A 22,864-nucleotide genomic window follows, 5' to 3' on the forward strand; every position below is an offset into this window, starting at 1 on the left:
TTAAAAAATGCATTTCTAATAAAGCTTTGAATTTAATATTTCATTTATATGCGAACAGACAATCTCTATCAATGGGCATGGGTGAAGTTTTTATTATTGTGTATTTCAGTGACGCTTTACAGCCGCCAATAGACAATTAAGTCAAAGAACACACGCCCAATGTCCTGGATGACTATCAGAGCGAGAACAATTCAATAAAGAGGCTTCCCGTAAACCCCGCAGTGGGTGTCGTCACCGAGAGACTGAGCGCCTTTTTCAGAATCGTAAAATTCCAAGTCGTGTTCAAATCAGAGGCTCCACAATGAAATCTGGTGTGACCTTGCTGGACTGTGAAGGGCAAACCTCCAAGAATTCATCTCTTGACTAGTTTAGTAGCCTAGTACATTTCTCCCTTGCTCTCTCTCTCTCTCTCTCTCTCTCTCTGCGTTCTCCGACAGAGGCATCTTAGGCTATAGTGTTAGACAAACGTTAGCCTACTTTCAAAATTAAAATGAACTGACATTGCATTCCACAACACAACACAAAGCAAAGCCGAGTGTTCATTAAATCGGAATGAGACAACCTCAGGAGTAACAATCTATTACCAGCAGGTGTCAGCAATGTTCACGCAAATTCATCAACATTGCACATTCCTCAACTTTACTCCTAAATTAAAGAGTAAGGCACACAGTTTAATGTCATCTTACGTTTACATACGACTTTCCCCCGAACACGTATAGATCACGTGTTACAAAGTAGAACTTGAAATTTAAATTCTGTCGTCATTTAGCCTACTCAACATCATTTAATTCCAAACTTGTAGGTATGGCTATGCATTGTATGTCTTCTGCTGAACACAAAATGAAGAACATTATATTCTTAAGGTGATGATACACAGGGCAACTTTTTGAGCAATATTGCTGGGCAATGTTGCCGTCAACGGGGCAACCAGATGAGACACAGGGCCCACGACCGATCTAAATTATCCAGATTGAAATTTATTGCCCATTTTCAATGGGAAAGTGCCCAAGCAACAATCGCTCGGCAAGATTGCCCAGCAACATTGCTCAAAAAGTTGCCCTGTGTATCATCACCTTTAGTCTTATATTGTGAGTGCTTATGATGTGATTCACACCATGAGAACCCTGAAGGTCACTCTGATTTTGCCAAGGCATGTTCCTGGATCAACATATTTTGTTGACCCCGGAAATACATTCTTCTGAATTTAATCCCTACCCCTAAACCTAACCCATAACGTATCCCTAAAACCAGGGGGAAATGATGGGTGAATAACACTGATGGAGAAGCACCGATACCCTTCATAAATATTGCTGTTAATTTCATTAAAACTTATAAAAGCAGCCCAAGATGCATGTGTTCATCCAACGCAATCTCACAGCAGCTCGTATTTTACGAGGTGGCTAATTTGTACGAATTCGTATGTTTTAGTACGATTTGTCTACTCTAGACCCTATAGTGATGGGTAGGTTTGTGGGCGGGGCTAGGGGTGGTCCTTCCTGATGACGCTTTTTGAAAAATTGTAGCCTACTGAAAAAATCTGAAATATGTGATTAAAAAATGCGATCGAGGTCAATTAGCCATGGCTTTTTACCTCGACACCTAACAGCAGATGGTACAGTCACATATAAGCGCGCGGATGGTCACATCTGGATCGCATCCTTGGAATGCCAACGGGCTTATGCAGCTGCCCATTACAGATCCCTGCACAAACCATCCGGGTGTTCTAACGTCTGAACTTCGAGCCGGGAGCAGTTATATAAAAATATGTGGATATGTGTGTAGAATTAGCGTGATGAATTTATTGGACCTCGGGTCAGCAAGCCTCGCAAAACCATAGCAGAAATAAAATTGGGCCTACACAAATTCATACGGTTATAATACAACAACAACAACTGAGGGAGTGTTTTAAACCACACTTCAGCCACGTTGGCGTCTAAGAAAAGAAACTTCCGAGTGTAGCAATGCCCCTAAACCAATTGTGCTCGCCATAATGATTTCAGTGACACAGAAAATAATGGAATAAATTAGAGCTCACAGTATCAGAGAACTCTGTTTCTTCCAAAACTCCGATTTATAAGGTCAGCATAATTGTAGTGGCCTGTAAAATTTCACACATGAGTTGCATGTTGCATGCCAATACATTTGGTTATTTTACTGCCATTCAGTTATGTTAAAGCCTGTTTAGACATGTTGGTTTTTCTCTCCACCAAGAAAAGAGCTCTGACCAAGCATCATGTGTTCAGTAAGATTATCATCACTAATCTAAATCACTTTTTCACAGCCTTAAAATGAAGAATGGACTCCTAAAAAATTGTTTAGGTAGTCATTTAATTCACTAAAGACACCGCTATTTTGTGATAAACTTCTAATGAACTAAGAAAATAAAAGAAAAAAGAAAAGAAGGTGTGATTGATTATTAAACAGTTTAATTTGGAGATGAATAAATAAAATGAGTCGTATGGGCATAATAAGGGCATTGCCAGGACCCACCTTTTCACGCAAACATCCCATTCTTGATCAAATACATAGCCCATCCTGTCCGTCCTTTCTCACTACAAAACCGTTCACAGAACTCTCTAAGATAACCAAAAACTAAAATGTAAATTGATTTATTTTTGTTTGTAAATTTAATTTAATATATGAGGGGTATTGGGTTTTTATTTAGGCGTGATAGCATTTCTCGGAATTTTAATGCTTTAACCTTAATTGGTCTAAGTCATATCCAGCTGCATTGATAATGAATGAATGGAAAAGGAGGCTCGTAAATGGTTCTGTTGACTTCAAGACAGAGGAAATTAAGTAACGTAGGCTATATTAAATGGAAATGTTGGCAACACTAAAGAGTGCTCAATATAGCGACTATACAAATGCAACAGATTTCTTTTAGTTTTGCCAGATGGATCAATTTATTAAATTGAAAGAAAATCTCTGGGACTTTGATTTGCAATTTTAACTGCTTTCCCAGGCATGATGAAAAATGGAGAGAGAAAAAATCAAATAGTTTGCTAATGGTTCAGCATTTGAAATGGCTCAGGCAGTAGTTAACTTGACATTTACCCAAGTACGTCTGTTAAACTGATTTCGTCAACGTAACCCTGCATTTGAAAATATACCCCTCACTGTTCGCGTCAGAATCGTCAAAATAACCCAGGCAAATAACGACCGGATTCTACTGAATTACAAATAAAATAATAAGTAACTCTAAAATAGTAGATAAAAGTGGTAGCCTATCATTTAAAAATGTTTTCAGGATTAAAAAATAAATAAAATACAAGCAAAATGGGCTCCTTCTGAGGTTCGCGTGGAAATCGTTTTTTGCAAGAATCAAATCGTACGAATTCACAAGAAATCGCCACCTCGTAAAATAACCTACCTAGGCTACGTTTTCCATGAGATCTTGTTGGAAAAGCATCTACGCCAATAAGGTAGCAGAACTCCAAAATTAAATACGAACACGAGATAAATAATACATAACAACATTAATTTAGAAGAATTTTAGATTTTGTAATATAAGCATGCACTTGAAATACTAAATAACCTCAGTGCAATATTTTCTGTCAATAGGTTAGAGAGTGATTTGTTCAGAGTGAATACGAATGTTCCTTTCAGTGAATTTCTATCTATATATTTATTCTTATTTCAGTTCAATTTTCATCCGATAAAATACATTTCGCTTGATATTAAATGCTCACTATCTTCTTTTCACCATTTTCTGTCTATTTTTACTCTCTCAGAGATGGAAAAAAATGGTCAACCCTTTATAGACCCTGTAGTCTCGCATTAATTAACACGAATGTAGATGTGTTTATGTTTTTTTCCTTAGGGTGTGTTTGCATATTAAATACATGTAGGCCTACAGGTTAAAAGAGAGCATCTATTCTGAAATGAAACTATAAAGATATCATCATAACCATCCATACAGATTGGGTTGCTATTCCTACAACGAAAGTATTGAAACAACCTATTCAAATGTGTTATGTTCAGTCATCCTGAAAATATAAATTTCATAAAAACTTAGTTGCTAGGTCATAAGACAAGACTAGAGCAGAACAGAGAAAAGTTTCCACAGTGTTTACGAGCACTCGGAACACCAGTTTGTTAGGAAAACCTGTCGAGTTAAAAAATAATTGAAAAGTAATTAAATAATTGAGAGAGGCATTGAACTTGACCGCTAATGCAAAGATTCTAACCAGCGTTTGGCTAAGCGCTGACTAAATATAGCATGACAACACTGGCAATATATCAATCAATTTTGAACATTCGTGAACATTCTCCATCTTTGGGGGTCTTTCGTGTGAAGTTGTTTCCTCTCCCCTTTTTCCGGAGGCCTCGCGTTACTCTACATGTCTATTGACAACCTCTGGCCAGACAAGGTCCAGACTACTTATTGTTTACAAGATGTCTCAAGTTCAACTGTGAAGTCCGCCGCTTAACAAAAGCCTGTCCGAAATGCAGACGTGGGGGAAGAGTTGTTTTAGGGCTAGAGAGGCGACAGATAACGTGGAGGAGGGGAGCTGGACGTGAACTTGAGGGAGATGAGTCTGACATTCCTCACACAAATAGGTCGCCTGGAAGCAACTGCAAAATCTCGTCGCTGTCTTGTCACATTTTTTTGTTTGAAAAATATTTGAAAAAATACTAATATTTTACACACACAAACATATAGGCTACATAGGACAATGTATAGCCTATGTCACACGTGTTATAACGCATAGCACCTTAAAAAACGAAACAAAAAATAAATCTTCAAAGATTAATTTAGATTTTATGTTCACCTACAAACTGGCCTGTACAAATGTTTTTTTTTGTTTTTTTTTGGCAGTATGAGTATACAGTATGTTTTATTACTTCTCAGACATGACTATTTTTCAACGTATAGGCAGAATTTCGAAAACTCGTGTCATGTATTGTTTGGATTCTCGATCCACGTCGATCCCACAGAAAATAAATCCTATCTTATTTAGGACGACAATAAACAAAGAATTTTAGTTCTCAACAAAAGTTGAAGTTTTATTGTTTGTGTTGAAATTGGGCGCGGTCTGCGCTTTGTGCGTTTTCAAAAGAGAAAAAAGAGCCGCCATTAAATCACAATGTAAACTCAAAAGCAGACGCACCGTTTGTTTGAATGCTTTTGTCAAGTTCAATGTTAACTAGAAGTGGAAGGAAGGACTTAGATATTTTATGGCCCCCTGAGCTGTCTGAGCAAGGTACAAGTTACATTTATCAATTTGTGTGAAAAATAATAGAATTCCTACAACGTTATACTTTCTTTGGCAAAAAATAATTAAATAAATAAATTATATATATATATATATATATATATATATATATATATATATATATATATATATATATATACGGTCACGAAATAAATGTAGGCCTAAGCTAGCTGCTACTGCGTCCAACAGAAGTGACAGTGTTTTATTAATTTAGAAATCCTACAATTGTTAGATTTTCGTGTGATTATATGTTATGCTCAGAAAAGAAAAATGTAATGAAATCGACACAAAATAACAACAGGATACGGCCTTTGCACATGATCCCTATGCATAATACTATATTCTATTAGTTTGCCTAAGCTTAGATTTAGATTTATAACAAATGACGTCACCAAGAATTTAATGTTAAATATTAATGCTCAAAACTTGTTTTTTTAAATGCAGACACTTATGCATTTAATGCTTGGATGAGATACGAAAATGATAAATTGTGCATTTAAATTTTGCGCCTTGCATGTAACCACCGCAGAACTTTGCAATACATTCATTCCAGAATTAAAGTTAAACTAGTATCAGCATCAGTTGGTTTTTGCTTAAATTGATGCACGTTGTATAGATCTTTATATGCCGAGCTTTAACAGCAGCGGATGTACACTAAGCAAATAAAGAAGGAAAAGCACAACTTGAAAGTGGACTAGAGCTTGCCGAAGGTGACAACGTGAAGCCGCTGAGTAACGACAGACCTTTTACACCCTTACTAATCTAGACCGACATTAAGTGCAGGTTGCAAAGGCAATAGTCTGCGGATCTGTTCACTGTCTGACAATTAAACTGTTCGGACTTGAGCAGAAACGTAAATTAGGCCTACTGGAGACCATAAACTAGATAATCGTGTATAAATCTGCGAATGGTGAGGACAGAGGCAACTTTACATTTCTGAGCGCAAGAGTTAATGTAGCCTACTACTTAATATAAATAATTAGGCTATAAGAAGGCACCTTAAGTCTGATATGTCCATTACTGCATGCAGCACCAGAATAAAATCACTAGCGTTTAATTTGGCTTGAGGGAATTGACAGACAGTTGCGTTTAAACGTGAAGAGCCCCCAGGCAAACTGTGATAGGAATATGTTGCAGTTTGAATAATATTCTTAAATATGAATAGTTTCAGGAAAGACAAAAGCTATTTCTTATCTTTAAGCATGTGACTTTCAAGGTCAAGGTTAAGGGCTGATTTAGTACCTACATCTTCTGTAGTCGAGCGCCCCCTCCTTCTCTGCCAACATCAAAACACTCCCGCTCTAGCTCTAACCGTGAGGAGGAAATCCCAGATAAGTTTTGAAACCAGTGTTCATGAATGTATATGAAATTGTTAGGTGCTCCAAATTGTTATAACATTTTTGTTATAAACTTTACTTTTTTTAATCTTAAAGAAAATTCTACAGGCGCTCTGAGTTAGCCTACGTGTTTGCATTCACATTGTAAAACAATAAAGGTCTTACATTTCCAAAGGCTCCAATAACAATTCATATTACTGCTGAATCTGATGTATAAATGTCAAGCTATTAATGCAAATTTAAATTGAAATAAAACAAAAGTTGTCTACACACATCTGCCTAGAAATCGATAACAAAATGCTATATAAAGTGCTGCAATTTGTCTTTTTTTTTGTAAATTTCAGAAAAATGGCAGAAACTGTTTGTCAGTTTCATTCACAATGTCAGCAATGACATCAGTAATTTGACAACAGGGGACTGAAAAGAGTCATTGGGCGACGCTCAATGAGAATAATACATAAATACACTATTTTGCTAAAACACTGAATGGAATTAACATATTTATTAAGGTTTGTGATATATATGTTATTATGTTTTACAAGCGATATAAACATAGTATATAGGTACTGACAGGTATTGAGTAATAAGGTACAGGACTACAACAACAACGACAACAATTGACATAGCCTACCTAACATTTAAATGCAAGCTAAAAGAAGACTAAAAGACTTCAAACGAACACAGTTACATATAGGCAGGCACGTGCGTTATATACAAGCTATATTGTCCTTTCACGTTTCCATTTATTAAGATTATTCATTTTTGAGTCCCATTATTTTTTTTCTTCTTTTTTTCTTCTTTTTTTGTGTAAATGCGCTGGGAAAAGAAAACATTCAGCCCCCAGTCCAAAAAACGTCCTCCCGACGACTTTTTTTGCTTTTCTTAATTTGAAGTCACCGAGAAAAACAAAAATGCAGCTTTGCTCTATGGCGCACTGTTCTTAACTTTGGCAATGAATTTCTTTTCCTTAACCCTCCTGTTTTGAAACCAAATCGTGATTTGACGCTCGGATAAGTTGGTTGCCGCTGAAATCTTTCTCCTCTTGTCCTTTGTGATGAATTTGTTGGCTGCATATTCTTTCTCCAGTTCCTTGAGTTGTACTTTTGTGTACGGTATCCGCTTCTTTCTACCTCGACGGAATGAGCCCCCGTCATGTTGGTGGGCCACAACATCTGGAACGAATAACAAAAAGTTTTATTAAATAATGGGCTCATTCATTGTCTACCTAAACTACGTTTCAAAAAAATTTGCATTTGTAGATTTTCGGAGTTAATCAATTTAACAGTGTAGACATATGCAGACGTTATTTGATTAGTAAATTATATATTTCTTTATGTAAGCGTGTTGTATTTGTGTGCTTTAGAAAATGAAGTCACATTGGTGCTCTTGTTTCTGAAATTTAAAACCTGTATCTAAAATAAAATATGTCTTCTGTCTGACCAGAAGAGTGATATCTTGGATATTTGTGAGAGTTTTGGCTATACCTTAACGCTTAAAAAATATTTTGAGCACTATATTTGAGCGAAATATAGTTTAAAACGTACCCGCTAATGCAGACTTCCAGAGATGGCCAGCCTGGCTCTGGTCCTTGGAGCAATACATCTGACTACCCCATCCGTTAGCCAGAGCCCAAGGTTGATAGCTGTCCATAGGCAGGAGACTATCGTGTCGCGGCTCTCCCGTTCCAAGCGTCTGTACCACTGACACGTCCAAATAACTGGCCATGGACTGGTAGGGACTGGGGTAGCTGTGGTAAAAGGCGAACTCTTTAGCCCTGCTGGGATATTCTTCAGATGTGACCGGGGTATCCATGTATTTTTCTGCAGAGTAGCTGAGTGCACTCGGCTGCGTGCAGGACTTGAGGGAACCCCGCCCCATTCTGCAAGGATAATAGCTGTTGCCAAAGTAGCCGTACGGTATGGGACCGGTGGACGAGGCCTGTGGAACCGCTGGACAGGGTGTGCACTGCTTGCCCGGCTCTGCAGAACTTGAAGTCGATACGTCCACAGTGGAATAGCTGGAGCCGTGGACGAGGCTAGATGGGTGGCCACTCAAAGCCGAGTGGGCCATCAGATTCCTGCACTGGTTGGCTGCAAAATTGCCACTTCCAACCAGACCCTCCATGTTCTTCAGCTCATCCAAGTTGTTTTCATACACAAACATAACCGTGTCCGCCCAACGAGGATTCAGGACCAGGGAGGTGGTCATAGCACGCTCACCATTCGGACGGAAAATTATGTTGCAAAGACTAAAGTCCGAAGCAGGACACTCAGTTACATTGGTACAGCTGCATTGACGCAATGGACTACAGTCTGCATTGCAGTGCCTTCATTGGATAAGAGCTGTACCACGTGCCGCATAAAATAAACCTTGACTGAAGAATGTCAAAGATTTTTTTTTTGTCAAGACCGAGTTAAATGTGTAAAAGTTATCTTCAAATGCTGCCTTGCATTGCCTTTATGCATTAATCCACTCTAATACACTTTTTGTTCTTTAACTCACTGAGCATTTCATCGCATCTCTGGTTTTGTGGGGAACAAACTTATGTAGCGTAGCTACGTCTGATGCTCTTTGTTATTTTGATGTTAAGTCATTGAAAGAATATACATTTTAATTTTAATTATGTTCTTCAACAAATATGGTCACAATATAGGCTATGATGAAGGGATTTTGTTTTTTTATTTCTTACAGCCTACATGTTCATGTCATATTACGCACTGAATATGCCTACGCGCTACGCGTACTTGCTACATGAAATAATATAATTTATATAGAAATATTCATGGCAGCTCCCTTGCTAATCATCAAATACTATAACAATTTCTCCCAACATCTCACTGCAAAAAGCAATAGAAATGTTTAAATGGGTCATACTTTTTTATGTAGGATGTAATTGCACATTGGCCAAGCACACGTTGAAATGCCTTTAAATCATTACAGATATTTTAAAGGCCCATAATCAGCAGTGCCAGATGTATAAATTATTTATCATTACCATAAAAAAATGAAAAATCATAACTTGTCTCATACACAAGATTGAACAACGCCTCGAAACATTTTATGAAAGACTTGACACAATCCGCTGAAATAAAGAGGCAAAATATCTACTTTCAAAACTGTTCTCTCGGTTGTTATTCAAAAGTCTCTATCGCTAATATAGGATGAGAACTGCAGCTGTACAAATCACAAATTATAGCCTAGAAATTATTATTACAGAGTTTGCAAGGTGTTTAAAGGTTTTTAGATAAACGAGTTGTGCGCCTATTTTTATTTCACATTCTATCAGTGACTGTACGTTACCCCTTAAAACATTTTTTAATGAAAATTACTAAAATCGTGAACCCCCCCCCCTTTTTTTTTTTCAAACAAGACACTCGCTATAAGCATTTTGCTTCTGGAAACTGAGATCCGGTGAAGAAGATAAAACAATCAAAAACAAAATTCGAGTGAATTTGATCCCAAAAAAAATGCCCCTAAATGAGCAAATAAAGAAACATGACTGACAAATAAATGTATAATGAAAATTTTACATATATTGTACTTTTAATATGTAAATTCTCCAGGTTATGTGCTGTTGTTTGTTAAATAAACAAAATAATAAAACTTTCCCCCTCAGAAATACCCTTAGATTATATGCATTTATATATGCTGATATTTTTAAATATCTTTCAGAGGCTTAAAGCGTATAATGCACATGTCATTGTGTGTGGAAAATTCAGGGAACAACAAGATGCTTCCCCTTTAATCCTCCTTCCCACACACACACCTCCCCAGACTGCTGTCTTTACATAAAGGTCAGGCAAGGCCCTCAAGGTCAAGGCCAAGTTTAAAGGGATGAGCCCTCCCTGAAGGGCCTGTTTAGGAGGCAATGATAGAAGCAGTCCCTCCTTAGGCAAACTTTCCAAGTTCAAGGTCTCTGAATCCAGCAGGAATAATAAAAAAGCATACAGGCAAACAAAATTGCTCAGATTTCAAAGAAATGACTCAAACCATCATATTCAGAGTGTAGCCTAATGTATGTTACTGAAATTCAATAGATCTATCCAAAATAAGACGAAAATGATTCACTATATGCTTTTCATGTTTTTTAAACATTGTGAATCATCAATGAATTTCCATTACCACTAAACAGCTGTTACTCTGGGTTCAAGCATGAGACTTTTGTAGTCAGGGTTATAAGAAGCCTCACAACACATGTTGTGCTTGTGCGAGGCTGCTACTGTACACAGGAAATGCCTTTATGGTTTCATTGTAAAACGCCCTGCCCACATGCAAGGGGTCTTACAAGAAACTCTGGTACAGTCTGTCCAGCACGAATTAACTTACATCTTCAGAAGACTGGCGCATAGTCATTAAGGACAGGGTAAGTTTAATAATAAAATCTTATTGATACAATATTTAAAACAATTTGTAAACGTAATGGAAGAGGTAAAGTTCAAATGACAGATAGCTAAAGTGAAGTGATAGCACGCGAAGGCGAATAGGCCTATACGTTTTGCGTTGTAAGTTTCACGCGAATCGATGTAAGAGTTCATAATATCAAAAACAAAATTGATTTTAAACGTAAAACGCAAGGTACTAGCCTACAAAATGAGGTGTTCCGCCTTTCTTTACTAAACATTTTACGTTTACACTGAAGACGACGCCTACATACCTAATGAGGTTGTTCATGCGACGAGAACTGCATTGATAGCGTTGACAATTACACACTTACAAAGTTATTACGAACATTTCGGTGTAAATTTTCAAATGAAATGACACGAAAAGTGCAAGTTAATTTCTCTTAATTGCCATTTTGATACATATCAAACTACAATAAATGGTTTAAATCAATTATCATTAATTTTAGCATTGTTTATGCACGAGAGTAGTCTATAGCCTGGTTGGTGTCCGTTCAGTAAAATGGTAAACGATAAAAACTTCTTTTTTTTGTAATTGAAATCCTATTACAAAACTTTTGAACGTTTTTCTGCATATTTATTTTTGTACACGAAGCAATTATGTTTCAATAAAGCGTGAGCAACATGATTTATGCGTGAAAAGTATAGTGTGTATTGCGCAATTTGCCTTTGTATTTTGTGAGTCAACTGGCTAAGATAGACATTATTGTTACTGTCACTTAAAGGCAACTCTCAGCAATGGTATGTCCTCTCGAATTTAAAGTTCACCGAAAATTTTAACTTTTCACTAATTTGCTCGTCCTCGTGTCGTTCCAAACCTCTATGACTTTCTGTAGAATACAAAATAACATATTTTGAATAAAGATGGGGTCCAAACGACATTGGACTCCACTGACTTGCAATGAATGGACAAAGACGCACATTTTTCTCACCCAAATATCTCCTTGTGTGATCCACAGAAAAAAGAAAAGCGATTTAAGTTTGAAACGACATGAGGGTGAGTAAATGATGACAGAATTTTCATTTTTATGTGAACTAATCCTTAGTAAAAAAAATAAAATAAACACCTACAGGAAGCACACGGTGAGGAATTATGATTGTTACTTCAGGAAAGGGTCTTTAATAAAATGTAATTTTGACCAGCTGTACCCATTATTGTGATATAGAATTCAGAAAATTTAAGAGAATTGTAATCTCACTCAAAGGATTTTAATATAAATGCTGACAATGGCTGGTTTTACCAAAGCACTTAAGCAAAAAAGATCACGCAACCTAATCGACATGTTACATATATCCAAGCATAAAAACAATGCGCATATTAAGGAGCACTCTGAGTCTCTGACCACTCGATACTGCAAATAAAAAGTAACTTTATAATGCTCTGACAGTTCATCAGAGACAAATACAAGTAAAATATTAATAAAATATTCGATATTAATGACTTGTGATTATTACCAAAGGAACACAATATCTAAGATTTTACTCGATTTCAGTTAAATAGCCTATATAAATGTAATCATGTCACATGATACTGCAGTAGTGTAAATAAATAAATAAATAAAGTGAGTGAACTTAGCTTCTCCCACTCACCATATTCCTCTAATGGCAGGTTCAAATCTGCCCAAGTAATCTATTCTGTTGCATGGCATATTGCATATTTTTTAAAGGCGTTGACCATTCGAACCAGATCTAAGAAAAGTCACTCTATATTCATGTAATGGCGTTGTTCTCTGCAGTGAGGATGCGGGTGTTGCATATATTAGCCTACTGTTCTTCACAACTCTAAGTATAGGCTAATAACGCCACTATTCATAATAGTAATAATAAAAAGTCACATAGCATCTTAATCACTTTTTACAATTACAGTTTCAATTAATCCCAAAATCCAGTTTCCGACATATCATTATAAATACGTTTAAATGGTCAAATGTACATAACAATATCCAATTAGCTATAAATCAGATCCTGAGATGACAATAAAATTGGAAATTGTGTCGTGAAACCATAGAATTTATTATTGCCTATTAATTTTGGTATTTTGGCAACACCATTAAGGGCTAACAGACCCACATTTTTAAAAATAAGCTCCCACAAAGAATTTCATCCAGTTAAATCATATATTCCTCTGACCGCCGCATCCTTCAATCGTCAGGGGCGCCGGTGTCTTTCCGCGTGAGGGTGCGCAAAAATCTACAGGGGAAAAATCAACAGCATAGGTTTAAACCCCAAACACCTTATATTTGAAATATTGATTTACAAAACAATTGTCAATATGCTATTCCTGCTATTCATTCCCTTTTTCAGTTATAAAAAATTACTAGGTACTATGCATCTCTATCAATTCGTGTAATGTGTAGGCTACAGATGGCCAGTTAATATATTCACCTACTCAGAATCCAGAAGGGGTTGCATCAGATCTAAAAGGTAAATGCATGCAGTTTGTGACAGCAAGATTATATAGGAGACAAGGAAATATTGAAAGACAATGTGAGGACAATGTATCATTTAATTAAATCAGAAAAAATTCTGTAGTTTTTGACACAAACATAGGCCTATATGAATTTCAGAACACCAGGTTACCATGTAAAACGATGTAATGCCCCTATGACTCTATAAGAATAGTGGTATCTGTGGAAAAAACTGCCTAACAAATAAATAAAATGGATAGTATTTCTGTATTTAGCACCACATAACAATCTCTGTATAAGTTTCAGTGTAATAAAAAGAATGGTATAGACAAAGAAGAAGGAGGGGAGAGTTTACCTCTGTTGTTATGACCAGACACAATTATTTAAATGATTAATTTATAACTATCATTTGTGGAAAGACTATTTTACATTGCAAAGTTGGGATATGAGCCTCAATTTTTGGAAAGGGGGAATAAGACTGAAAAAATAAGTATATGGAATTATATAAGTATATAAGTATATTAAAATTTTGTGTCAAATGATCTGAAACGTAAGCCTTAAAGCTCTTTTACATCTGTGCAGAATGCATTTTAATATAATGTACATTTTAGTGAAAATCTGACTGCACTTGCATGGCTTTCAAAATGCCTAATACATTACGACATCATAAAATCATATACATCCAAACTGTCAAATCTTTCTGATAATGACTGATCTTCATGGCAATCTGAGAGGGTATGCACATTTCCCAAAAATGCTCTTTATATGCACGAAATAGATGCTAGTTAAGAATGCTTTCTAATCATTATGGATTGACATGATATGAAACAGCACATCACTGAACTAGCCTATATTAGGATAAATGTGTAAATATGTGGGTCACATAAGCTTAATCAACTTTATCATTATGTTCTTTCATTACACTACTGCTACAACACAAATACAATAGCCTTACACTGTCAGAACAAAAATGTGTCTTTTTACCTTTAGGGCTACAACTGATTGTCACTTGTCACAACTTCTAAAAGATGCATATTTAGTAATAGGTAAACCCTTTAAGGGATAAGATGTCCTTTTAAGGGTATTGCCCTGATGGTTTCTGTCTACTTCTAATTCTTTATTTTATAATTAATTTAAGTGCAGCACATATTAGGGCTGATATTTGCATACAACACAAACAAACAAACAAACCTGAAAACTGAAGTTTTGTAGAGGATAATAGGGGGATAATACATTTTCCCCAAACTAAAACAAAGATTTCATTAACCAAGATGTCTTATTTCTGATGTTATGGAGAAGAGGTAGGCCAACTAAGAGAAGTTTAAACTAAAGCTATAAGCATAATTAGCATAATCATGGAATATTGAAAAGTTCAAAAAGACATTTTCAATCATTGTGGAGTTAAAAATTGTAAAAATCGAAAGCTGCACTCAAATATGATTTTAACTAACTTATAATTGTAATAACTCAGATAACTCAATAACTCAATTTACTCATATAATAATAATAATTATTGTTGTTGCTGTTATTGTTGTTGTTAACAACACAGTCATTGTTTGTTTTGTTTTTTTCTGAAACAAGTATGAAGCAATCTGACGCATATTACTATTTAGGTACTTTATCATGCTGGGGACTTATTGAAAGCATTTTAAGCGGTTAAGGAGGCATGGATGATGAGTCCTGTTTTAAAACGAGAAATAAAGAAGTCTTTACTAAAAATATCCATACCTGTGAAACTTTAAACATAAAACCATTTTCAAGAACGGCACGATCAAAGTATATTATTCATTTTGGAAGAAAGTGTCCTGCATCAGAGCAATACAGATAAAAATGTGCGCAACCAAGTTTGTGTTCAACACTAATAGAATCTCCGTTGATGGTTTGTTCAGGTGCACCTGATCTGCCCCAATAAAATACAGCTTTGTAATATTGTGTGGTTACATTGCGAATGGGGAACAGATTTAAACTTTTGAAGGAAGACGAAGACGAAGAGCAGTGAAAGCAAAAGGACACGCAGACTGCAGAGCAATGAAACGCATCTAACAGACCCTCATTTAAATATCTTTAGTTTTTCTTATTCACATAATAATATTTTTTTTTTTTTTTTGCCCTTTATGATAAAAATAAAAAACAAATAAAAAACAAACAAATTAATTGCAGTGAAGCTACTTGAACATTTCAATATTTCGATTAATTAGCCATAATATTGAAAATTAACTTATTAATGCAGCAACCTAAATAGGCCTGTTAAATGCAGTTTCATGAAATAAATGTATTTTATACAAATGCATGTCAGCATAAAGAGCACTAATATAAAACTACAGTAATAAAAATCGTCTCAAAACAATATAAAAAATATGTCTGTATTATATATATATATATATTTTTTTTTTTTTTTTTTTTTTAAGTAGCCTATTACTAGGGAAAATAGCTTGGAAAAAAACTGCAGTATCTGCTGACATTATGTAGCCTATAGATTCTTGCAGTTTTGTGCTAAAGACCCAAACGGACACGCCCACAAACAGTGCATATCTTGGTCATTGTGTACTGATCAGTAACGGGGACTTTTTTATCAACAATTATCAATGCAGACAGTGTCGTTTCAGTACAGCCAAACTGAGTAGCCTAAAGTACAGACAACACACAGTTTTGTCTGTTAATGGAAGCGCAATTTCTGTCACCACTACGCGATGTCTGCGCCAGTCTCCAGATACTACAGCCTTAGTGGAGCCTTTCCCTTAACTGACAAGTGATCAAAGCACTGGTGGATAACAATATAACCATTGGTCAGTTTGATATCAGGCTAATCTGAAGCGCCACGGATGGGAGCATATGTCACAGTCTGAATACGGGAAATGCAGTACTCGAAGTGGGGGAAAAGTGCCAGTAGCCTACTCCAGAGGGATGAAATTGTTGTTGTCTACCTCGGTTGAAATCGCGTTGTGGGGCGGTCAGAGTACGCGGGCAATATGTGAGAAGTGCCGGTAGCCTAAGCAAAAAAAAAGTGAGTGGTGGTATAGCCAACAGTTTAAAATATAGAAGGTACGTATACCGGCCCACTTCGAGCACTGGATATGCCACAGTCGTGAGATGGAAAGAAGAGAGGGCAGCTCTTTTTGTTGCTAAATCAATACGCAGTGTAAAACAAAACGTGAAAGCCTCAAGTACTAATGTTAATTACGGACCTTATTCTATTCAGAATCCCAAACTGCTATTCTAAAACAGGAACGGGAGCTAAATGCTAAGTGGCAGACAATACGGTAGCCTATAGCTTATAACTTAATGACCTTTACTTAAGTTTAGTGTCCAAACAAGCTTGACCACATGTTAACTGCAGAAGCCCTTAATGATCCACATCTCGTGCACTCACGTGACATTTTTGTCACGTGTCACATCTGTATGCATCACTGTATCATTGCTGTCTTTAAAAGGGTCTTAAAGCCACAATAATGAAGAAACTAAATTTAAAATATAAAACTAAACCGTGCCATCGTTCAACACCTTTGAGCCTGACAGCTCCAATAACGATGCACTTAAAGCAAATATTCACCAAAATATGAAAATGTTGTCATCATTCATGTCGTTGCAAACCTGTATGAATTTCCCTCTGCGTTACACAAATGAAGACATTGTGAAGAATATTTCAACTCTTTGTCTAAACTGATAGTAGTTCCAAAACAACATTGGACTTCACTGATATTTAAAATATATATATATATATCATTTCATAAATATCTTTTTGCGCCGCAGAAGACAGAAATGCATTCAAATTTGGAACGACATGAGGACGACTAAATTATGACAGAACTTTCATTTCTAGGTGAACTATCCCTTTGAGCATGAAGCAGGCGCTACTTCGTCGTAAAATAAGGTAGGCATGCGACGCTTATATTGCTTATATTATTAAGCAATGCCAGCATATTCTGTCTGGCAACGTTGATTTTGTTCAAATTCTCTGACAATTTTCCAATTAATAGTCTTTTTAAAAATAAATTCATTTTCCTCACATACTTATACGGCACTGAAACGCTTTCATCTCTATTATAAATTGTAGACCTCTGCAATTTGGGGACATAAGGATTCTAATGATTGACTTCCAAAAATACAAACATCAAACACCAAGGAACAATCAGGGTTGGCCTATCTCAACGGGGAAGCCACTGTGACAGTATGCAAAGGGAGGTCGATCTTAATTCTCCATAACAAAAAAGTACAAAGGCCGGTCGGAGACCAAAGACAATTTAACACCTCCCTCTGTCCGCGCGCCCCGGCGGCGCCTCAGCGGATAGAGCGCGTCTCTCATTAGTACACAAGATGGGACGACCTGAAAGGTGCAGAGGTGAGGGAGGAGGGGGGGTGGACAGCGACTACAAAAACAACTCATCTTTTCCTTCATAAACGAACTTGGCTCGGAAGACAAGTGACAATCCTTTTTTTGGGTAGGGCTGGTCTGGGACTGTTTTGAGGACTATGAGAAGTGTGTGAAAATCCATTTGGGGAATATCTGGATTGCGGACGTGATATAAACGATAAAATGCGTAAGTAGCCAACAACATCCACATTCCAACAGCAAGCTGAGAGGAACGTAGCCTACACATTTTTTCAAGTCGTTTAAGTAGGCCTGCTGTACAAAATCAACATCTGTGTAGCGAGTTCATTAAATTAGGAAATTAACTTTGGGGCTTTACTGAAACATCCCTTCTTTCTCATTGTAAATGTGATGTTCGCAAAGTAAAGGAATGCCTAATGTGAAGTAAACTTTTCAGTAGCAGAGGGCAGGGAGTCGCCAGTGTCTACTGTTGCTCATGCTGACAGTGATCAAGGAGAGGAAGAGTGCCCTCGTATTTCACTACTGAATGGGATAGACCAGAGTCGGCGGCACCGGACTGCTTTCACGAGGGAGCAGCTGACCCGTCTTGAGCAAGAATACTGCAAAGAAAGTTACGTGTCTCGACCCAGACGATGCGAACTGGCGGCAGCGCTTAACTTGCCCGAGACCACAATAAAGGTAATTCACTGCGCAGACCTTTTCATGCCACACTCAACCTCTGGCCCAACAGGCAGCATTTAAAGAGTTCGCTATTAAAAAGTGTTCATTCAAGAATACATTTGAGACTAACTTCTGCAATCCATGAAAGTCTACTGAAGTAGAATTTTTAATTTTGAGTTTTAAGAGAGGATTGTTTGTGTTTTGTGAGACTGGGGGTTTCAGACAAGCCAAAGCCATAAAATCAGACACCGGATCTCTATCCCTGCTGAAACTGAAAATTTGGATACATCTACCATTACCTAATCCCACCAACATGCTGTGTCCTTCACTAAGACCCTTTATCACTCTATTTCATTATAGGTCTGGTTCCAGAACAGGAGGATGAAGGACAAGAGGCAGCGTCACAGTCTGCACTGGCCTAACCCACTGGACCCAAACCTGTGTGCCTTTATGGTGAGTCAGGCGGCTGCTGGACTCCCATACCCACTGCTGCCCCGCTTACCCCTTCATCTATACTCTCATCTCGGCATGGGTAGCCTCCCCGGTTTTTCAAACCCCTACAGCGCCACCACAAGGCCAGTGGACACTTTGCACCTCCCTCCTTCGACCTACCCCTGGCTAGGTGGACTTCCACAGCCGGCTCTCTATTCCCCTGTCCAGACAATGCACCATCCCGCAGGATGCCACTGTCCCCATTGCCTGCACTGGAGACCGGACCACCTGCTTAAACCTAGAGGGGGAGCTAGGACAGGCACGCAGCCCAAAACCTTCGGCAGTGCTTCAGGATAATGGCATAGAGGTGGATTTACCATGATAAAACGGATAGTTCACCTAAATATGAAAATTCCATCATTGTTTACTAAACCTACATGACATTTTCTACAGCGGGATACAAAAGAATATATTTTGAAGATTTTTTTTGCCCATATCAATGAAATTTCTGAGGCTGTTTTGTATTTATGCATCTGTACAGTTATTCAAAATCTAGATAATGTCACTCTTGAAGAGGTATTTTGTTGTTTATCGTACTGTAATATAGATAACAGTTTGGTTAACTTTCTTAAAATACCTGATCTTTTGTAGTTTGTTCAACATTTTTCATCTATTGACATTTCTGCACCTGAACACTGTGTACATATATGCTTTCCAAAAATATATATGACAAAATTGACTATTAAAAATATTTATGGAAACATTTTACTTAATGTATTGCTTCCTTTTTCTTAATAAAAAATAAATAATATTTAACAATAATAATGGGACTATGCAAGGACAGAAAAAAGTTAATGCTCTACTCATTAACGTCCTCAAGAATTCATATAGCTAAATTCACACCAACAATTTTGTCATTGTTTAACACCAACCTGTTGACCAAACAGCACTGTAATCTTAAAGACTACTTATCAACTTACAGACACAAAGCTCCTGTCATTATACTCCTTGCTAGACACAACCTGCTGAATTATGATCTTGAAAATCTAAAATCAAACAGCCTGTAACCAGACAAAACATCAACAGGTGGACAGGGGTGTCTGAGACTCCAGAGCCTCAAAGATCTTGCTCTAATATATAATGTCTGCAAGTGTGCAAGTAAAACGCCTGAATTAATGCATAAAATGACATACAGTGGCAGCAAAATGGACTTGCCACACTGACAATCTTGAATTTATGAATACACATAATTGTATACACATATACAGTTCAAAAGTTTGGCGTCAGTAAGAATTCTTTTTTGACAGAAAATATTTTTACTCAGCAAGGAAGCATTTAATTGATCAAAAGTGGCAGTAAATATATTTATAATATACAAAAGATTTATATATAAAAAAAAAATCGTATTCACCAAAACCACATTTCCACAAAAAAAACATTAAGCAGCTCAACTTTTTTCAACATTGATAATAACAACAAATGTTTATTGAGCAGCAAATCATCATATTAGAATGATTTCTGAAGGATCATATGGCACTGAAGACTGAGCTGACTGCTGAAAATTCAGATTTGATCACAGGAATAAATTACATTTTAAAATATATATAAAATAGAAAACAGTTATTTTAAACTGTCATAATATTTCATAATATTATATCTCTAATGTGATCATATAAATGCAACCTCGGCAAGCATAAATCCCACGAACACCAAAGTTTTGAACGGTAGTGTATGTTAATTTATTGTTTAATTCACTGCTACCATTGTCTATGAAATTATGGCACTAGTCATGACTTTTAAGAAAAAACACATACACACAAACAAACACACCAGCTTTCAACACACTCCACTGGAAATTAAGAATTAAGCAGTTCGAAGGTGAACATATCCATATCCAGGTGTGTGGGCTTATTTTACCTCCACCTGCTACAGGTGAAGTCTAGTTGAAAGGCTTCTCAATCTGTGTCTCAGCGTAAATAAACCAGCGTCTGGCTTGTGTCATGATAACAGTTACAAGAACATGTGCTGAATGCCATACATTCAACTTTATTTGTAGCTACCAAAACAATGTATGTGATGTAAAAACTTCAGGTTTGCTGCTTCATATGGATGAATTTTTTTATTATTTTTCTGGTATTTGTAAGGAATGTCATAGCATTACTTTAGACAGAATACATTTAAAAACATGGTTTGTAAAATGATAATAATTAACCTACATAGTAAAATGTATCGTTAATATGAATGCATGTAACATTGTCACATCTATGCATGTTTAGAGGTGTAAAAACCAACACTTTGGATGCTTAGATCATTAGAGACATCAGCAGTACCCTTGTCTGAGTCTGACAATAACTCAATGGGTGACGTCTGCAGTAAAGCCTTGGCAATAGGTGGGAAATGACAGTAAAGGAAAAAAAAAAAAACTGCTCCTGTGAATTGCGAGTGATGTGGTAAATTGGGACAGACTGTAAAGAGATTCTGCTCTGGTGACTGTGGGAACACCGATTGAGCACACAGTAGTGGATCCTCTTTTGTCTGGGGAGCACTACCGTGTGATTTTTACAACTTCCTGCTCCTAATACTGCCTCGGCCTTGAGGGAGTCAGAGGTGGACAGGTTGACATGACTGCAAGTTCTCCATAAACCTTCCTCATCCAGCCATATACTTAAAAATATGCCTCTTCTTATTTCCTATTTGAAATATTTTAAAGAACATTGTATATTTAATCACCGCAGCCACACATGCATATTTTTTACAACATTTTAACATAGTTAAAGGAAGTTGCTTCAAAATGCATCATACGCAGATCATTAAGTTTCTGTTTAATTTTTAATACTGGGTAGTTCAGAAGCTACAGAAGAAGTTGCATTTGCAGCAGTTTCACAGGATTATTTCTATTTCAAATAAATATGTTTGTTTGAACTTCCTTTTCATCAAAGAATCCTGGTAAAAAAAAATAAAAAAGTATCATGCATAAAAAGTAGCTCAAGTGTTTTCAACACTGATAATAATAAGAAATGTTTCGTGAGCAGCAAATCATATAGAATGATTTCTGAAGGATCACGTGGCAGCTTTGCCATCACATCACATTTTTATTTTACAATATTACTGGTTTACTGTATTTTTGATCAAATAAATATAAAGCCAGTGTTGGGTGTAATGCGTAACTAAGTAATTCATTACTGTAATTTAATCACTTTTCCCTTGAAAAAGTAAAGTAAGGGATAACTCTTACTTTTTCTGTAATTTAATTGTAAATACATTGAATACTGTATAGACTGTATAACAATTCTAGATAAAACAATAGTGGATTTAATATCAAAATTAAACGTCTAATGATAAAATGTGTGTTTTTAATGTACCCTTCTCCCTTTAAATTCTTCGGTCGGTTCAAGAATAAGGGTGTGTTTACATGACAATTGTCAAAACGATCACGTTCACACAGATCTGCGAAAATTACTAAAAAGGCTGTATATGCATGCCAGGCCAGTAGGTGGCGATGGCACTTTGTCAAGAAACACCCCGCGAACACGTAATACACGTGCGCATGACATCGCCGTTTTCACTAAGTCACTTACACGTGGAGACGGTAAAGGCATCGTTTTCAAAACCTTGCTCAGTCATTAGTACAGTAATCTGATTACACTGTTGGAGATGTAATTAGTAGCCATTAATAATGACTTTTTTAGAGTTAAGTACCCAACACTGTTTATAGCCTTGGTGAATATAGAAGACTTCTTTCAAAACTTGAAAAAAAAAAAAAAAAAACTACCAATCCAAACTTTTAAACAGTAGTGTATGTACACGTTTCTCCTCCGCCTGAAAATGACTTAGCTTTTTCCAAGCATCTTCCAGTCCCTTCCCACTGTCACTGGCCACCCATCCTGATTTTTGCTGCTTTTGCCTGCACATGAAAAAAAAACTCCAAGAGGCCAAAAGTGTTGAAGGTACGAACGGCACAGGTACAGTACAAGATTATCACACAAATAAAACACAAGTAAACGTGATGCTATTTGGCTTATAAAACAGCAGAAAACATGCTCATCTGGCTCAAGCATTAGATTTCCACATATATTCA

The 22,864-nt window shown here is 36.6% G+C and overlaps 2 protein-coding genes across 2 annotated transcripts; one reads left to right on the plus strand and one right to left on the minus strand.

Moving 5' to 3' along the window:
- Positions 1-7,455: 7,455 nt before the first annotated feature.
- On the minus strand, positions 7,456-8,764 carry hoxb13a (homeobox B13a; the record flags this gene model as incomplete). Its single annotated transcript, XM_084138352.1, has 2 exons — positions 7,456-7,728; positions 8,101-8,764. 2 exons carry the CDS (start codon positions 8,762-8,764, stop codon positions 7,481-7,483), a joined length of 912 nt encoding a protein of 303 aa, XP_083994478.1. The 3' UTR covers positions 7,456-7,480.
- Positions 8,765-17,678: 8,914 nt separating this feature from the next.
- eve1 (even-skipped-like1) lies at positions 17,679-19,143 on the plus strand (the record flags this gene model as incomplete). The annotated part of the gene is made up of 3 exons (XM_084111443.1): positions 17,679-17,703; positions 18,131-18,372; positions 18,715-19,143. 3 exons carry the CDS (start codon positions 17,679-17,681, stop codon positions 19,141-19,143), a joined length of 696 nt encoding a protein of 231 aa, XP_083967569.1.
- Positions 19,144-22,864: the final 3,721 nt, after the last annotated feature.

The sequence above is a fragment of the Abramis brama genome (genome assembly GCF_963993115.1).
Source record: "Abramis brama genome assembly, chromosome: 1".
Lineage (NCBI taxonomy): Eukaryota > Metazoa > Chordata > Actinopteri > Cypriniformes > Leuciscidae > Abramis > Abramis brama.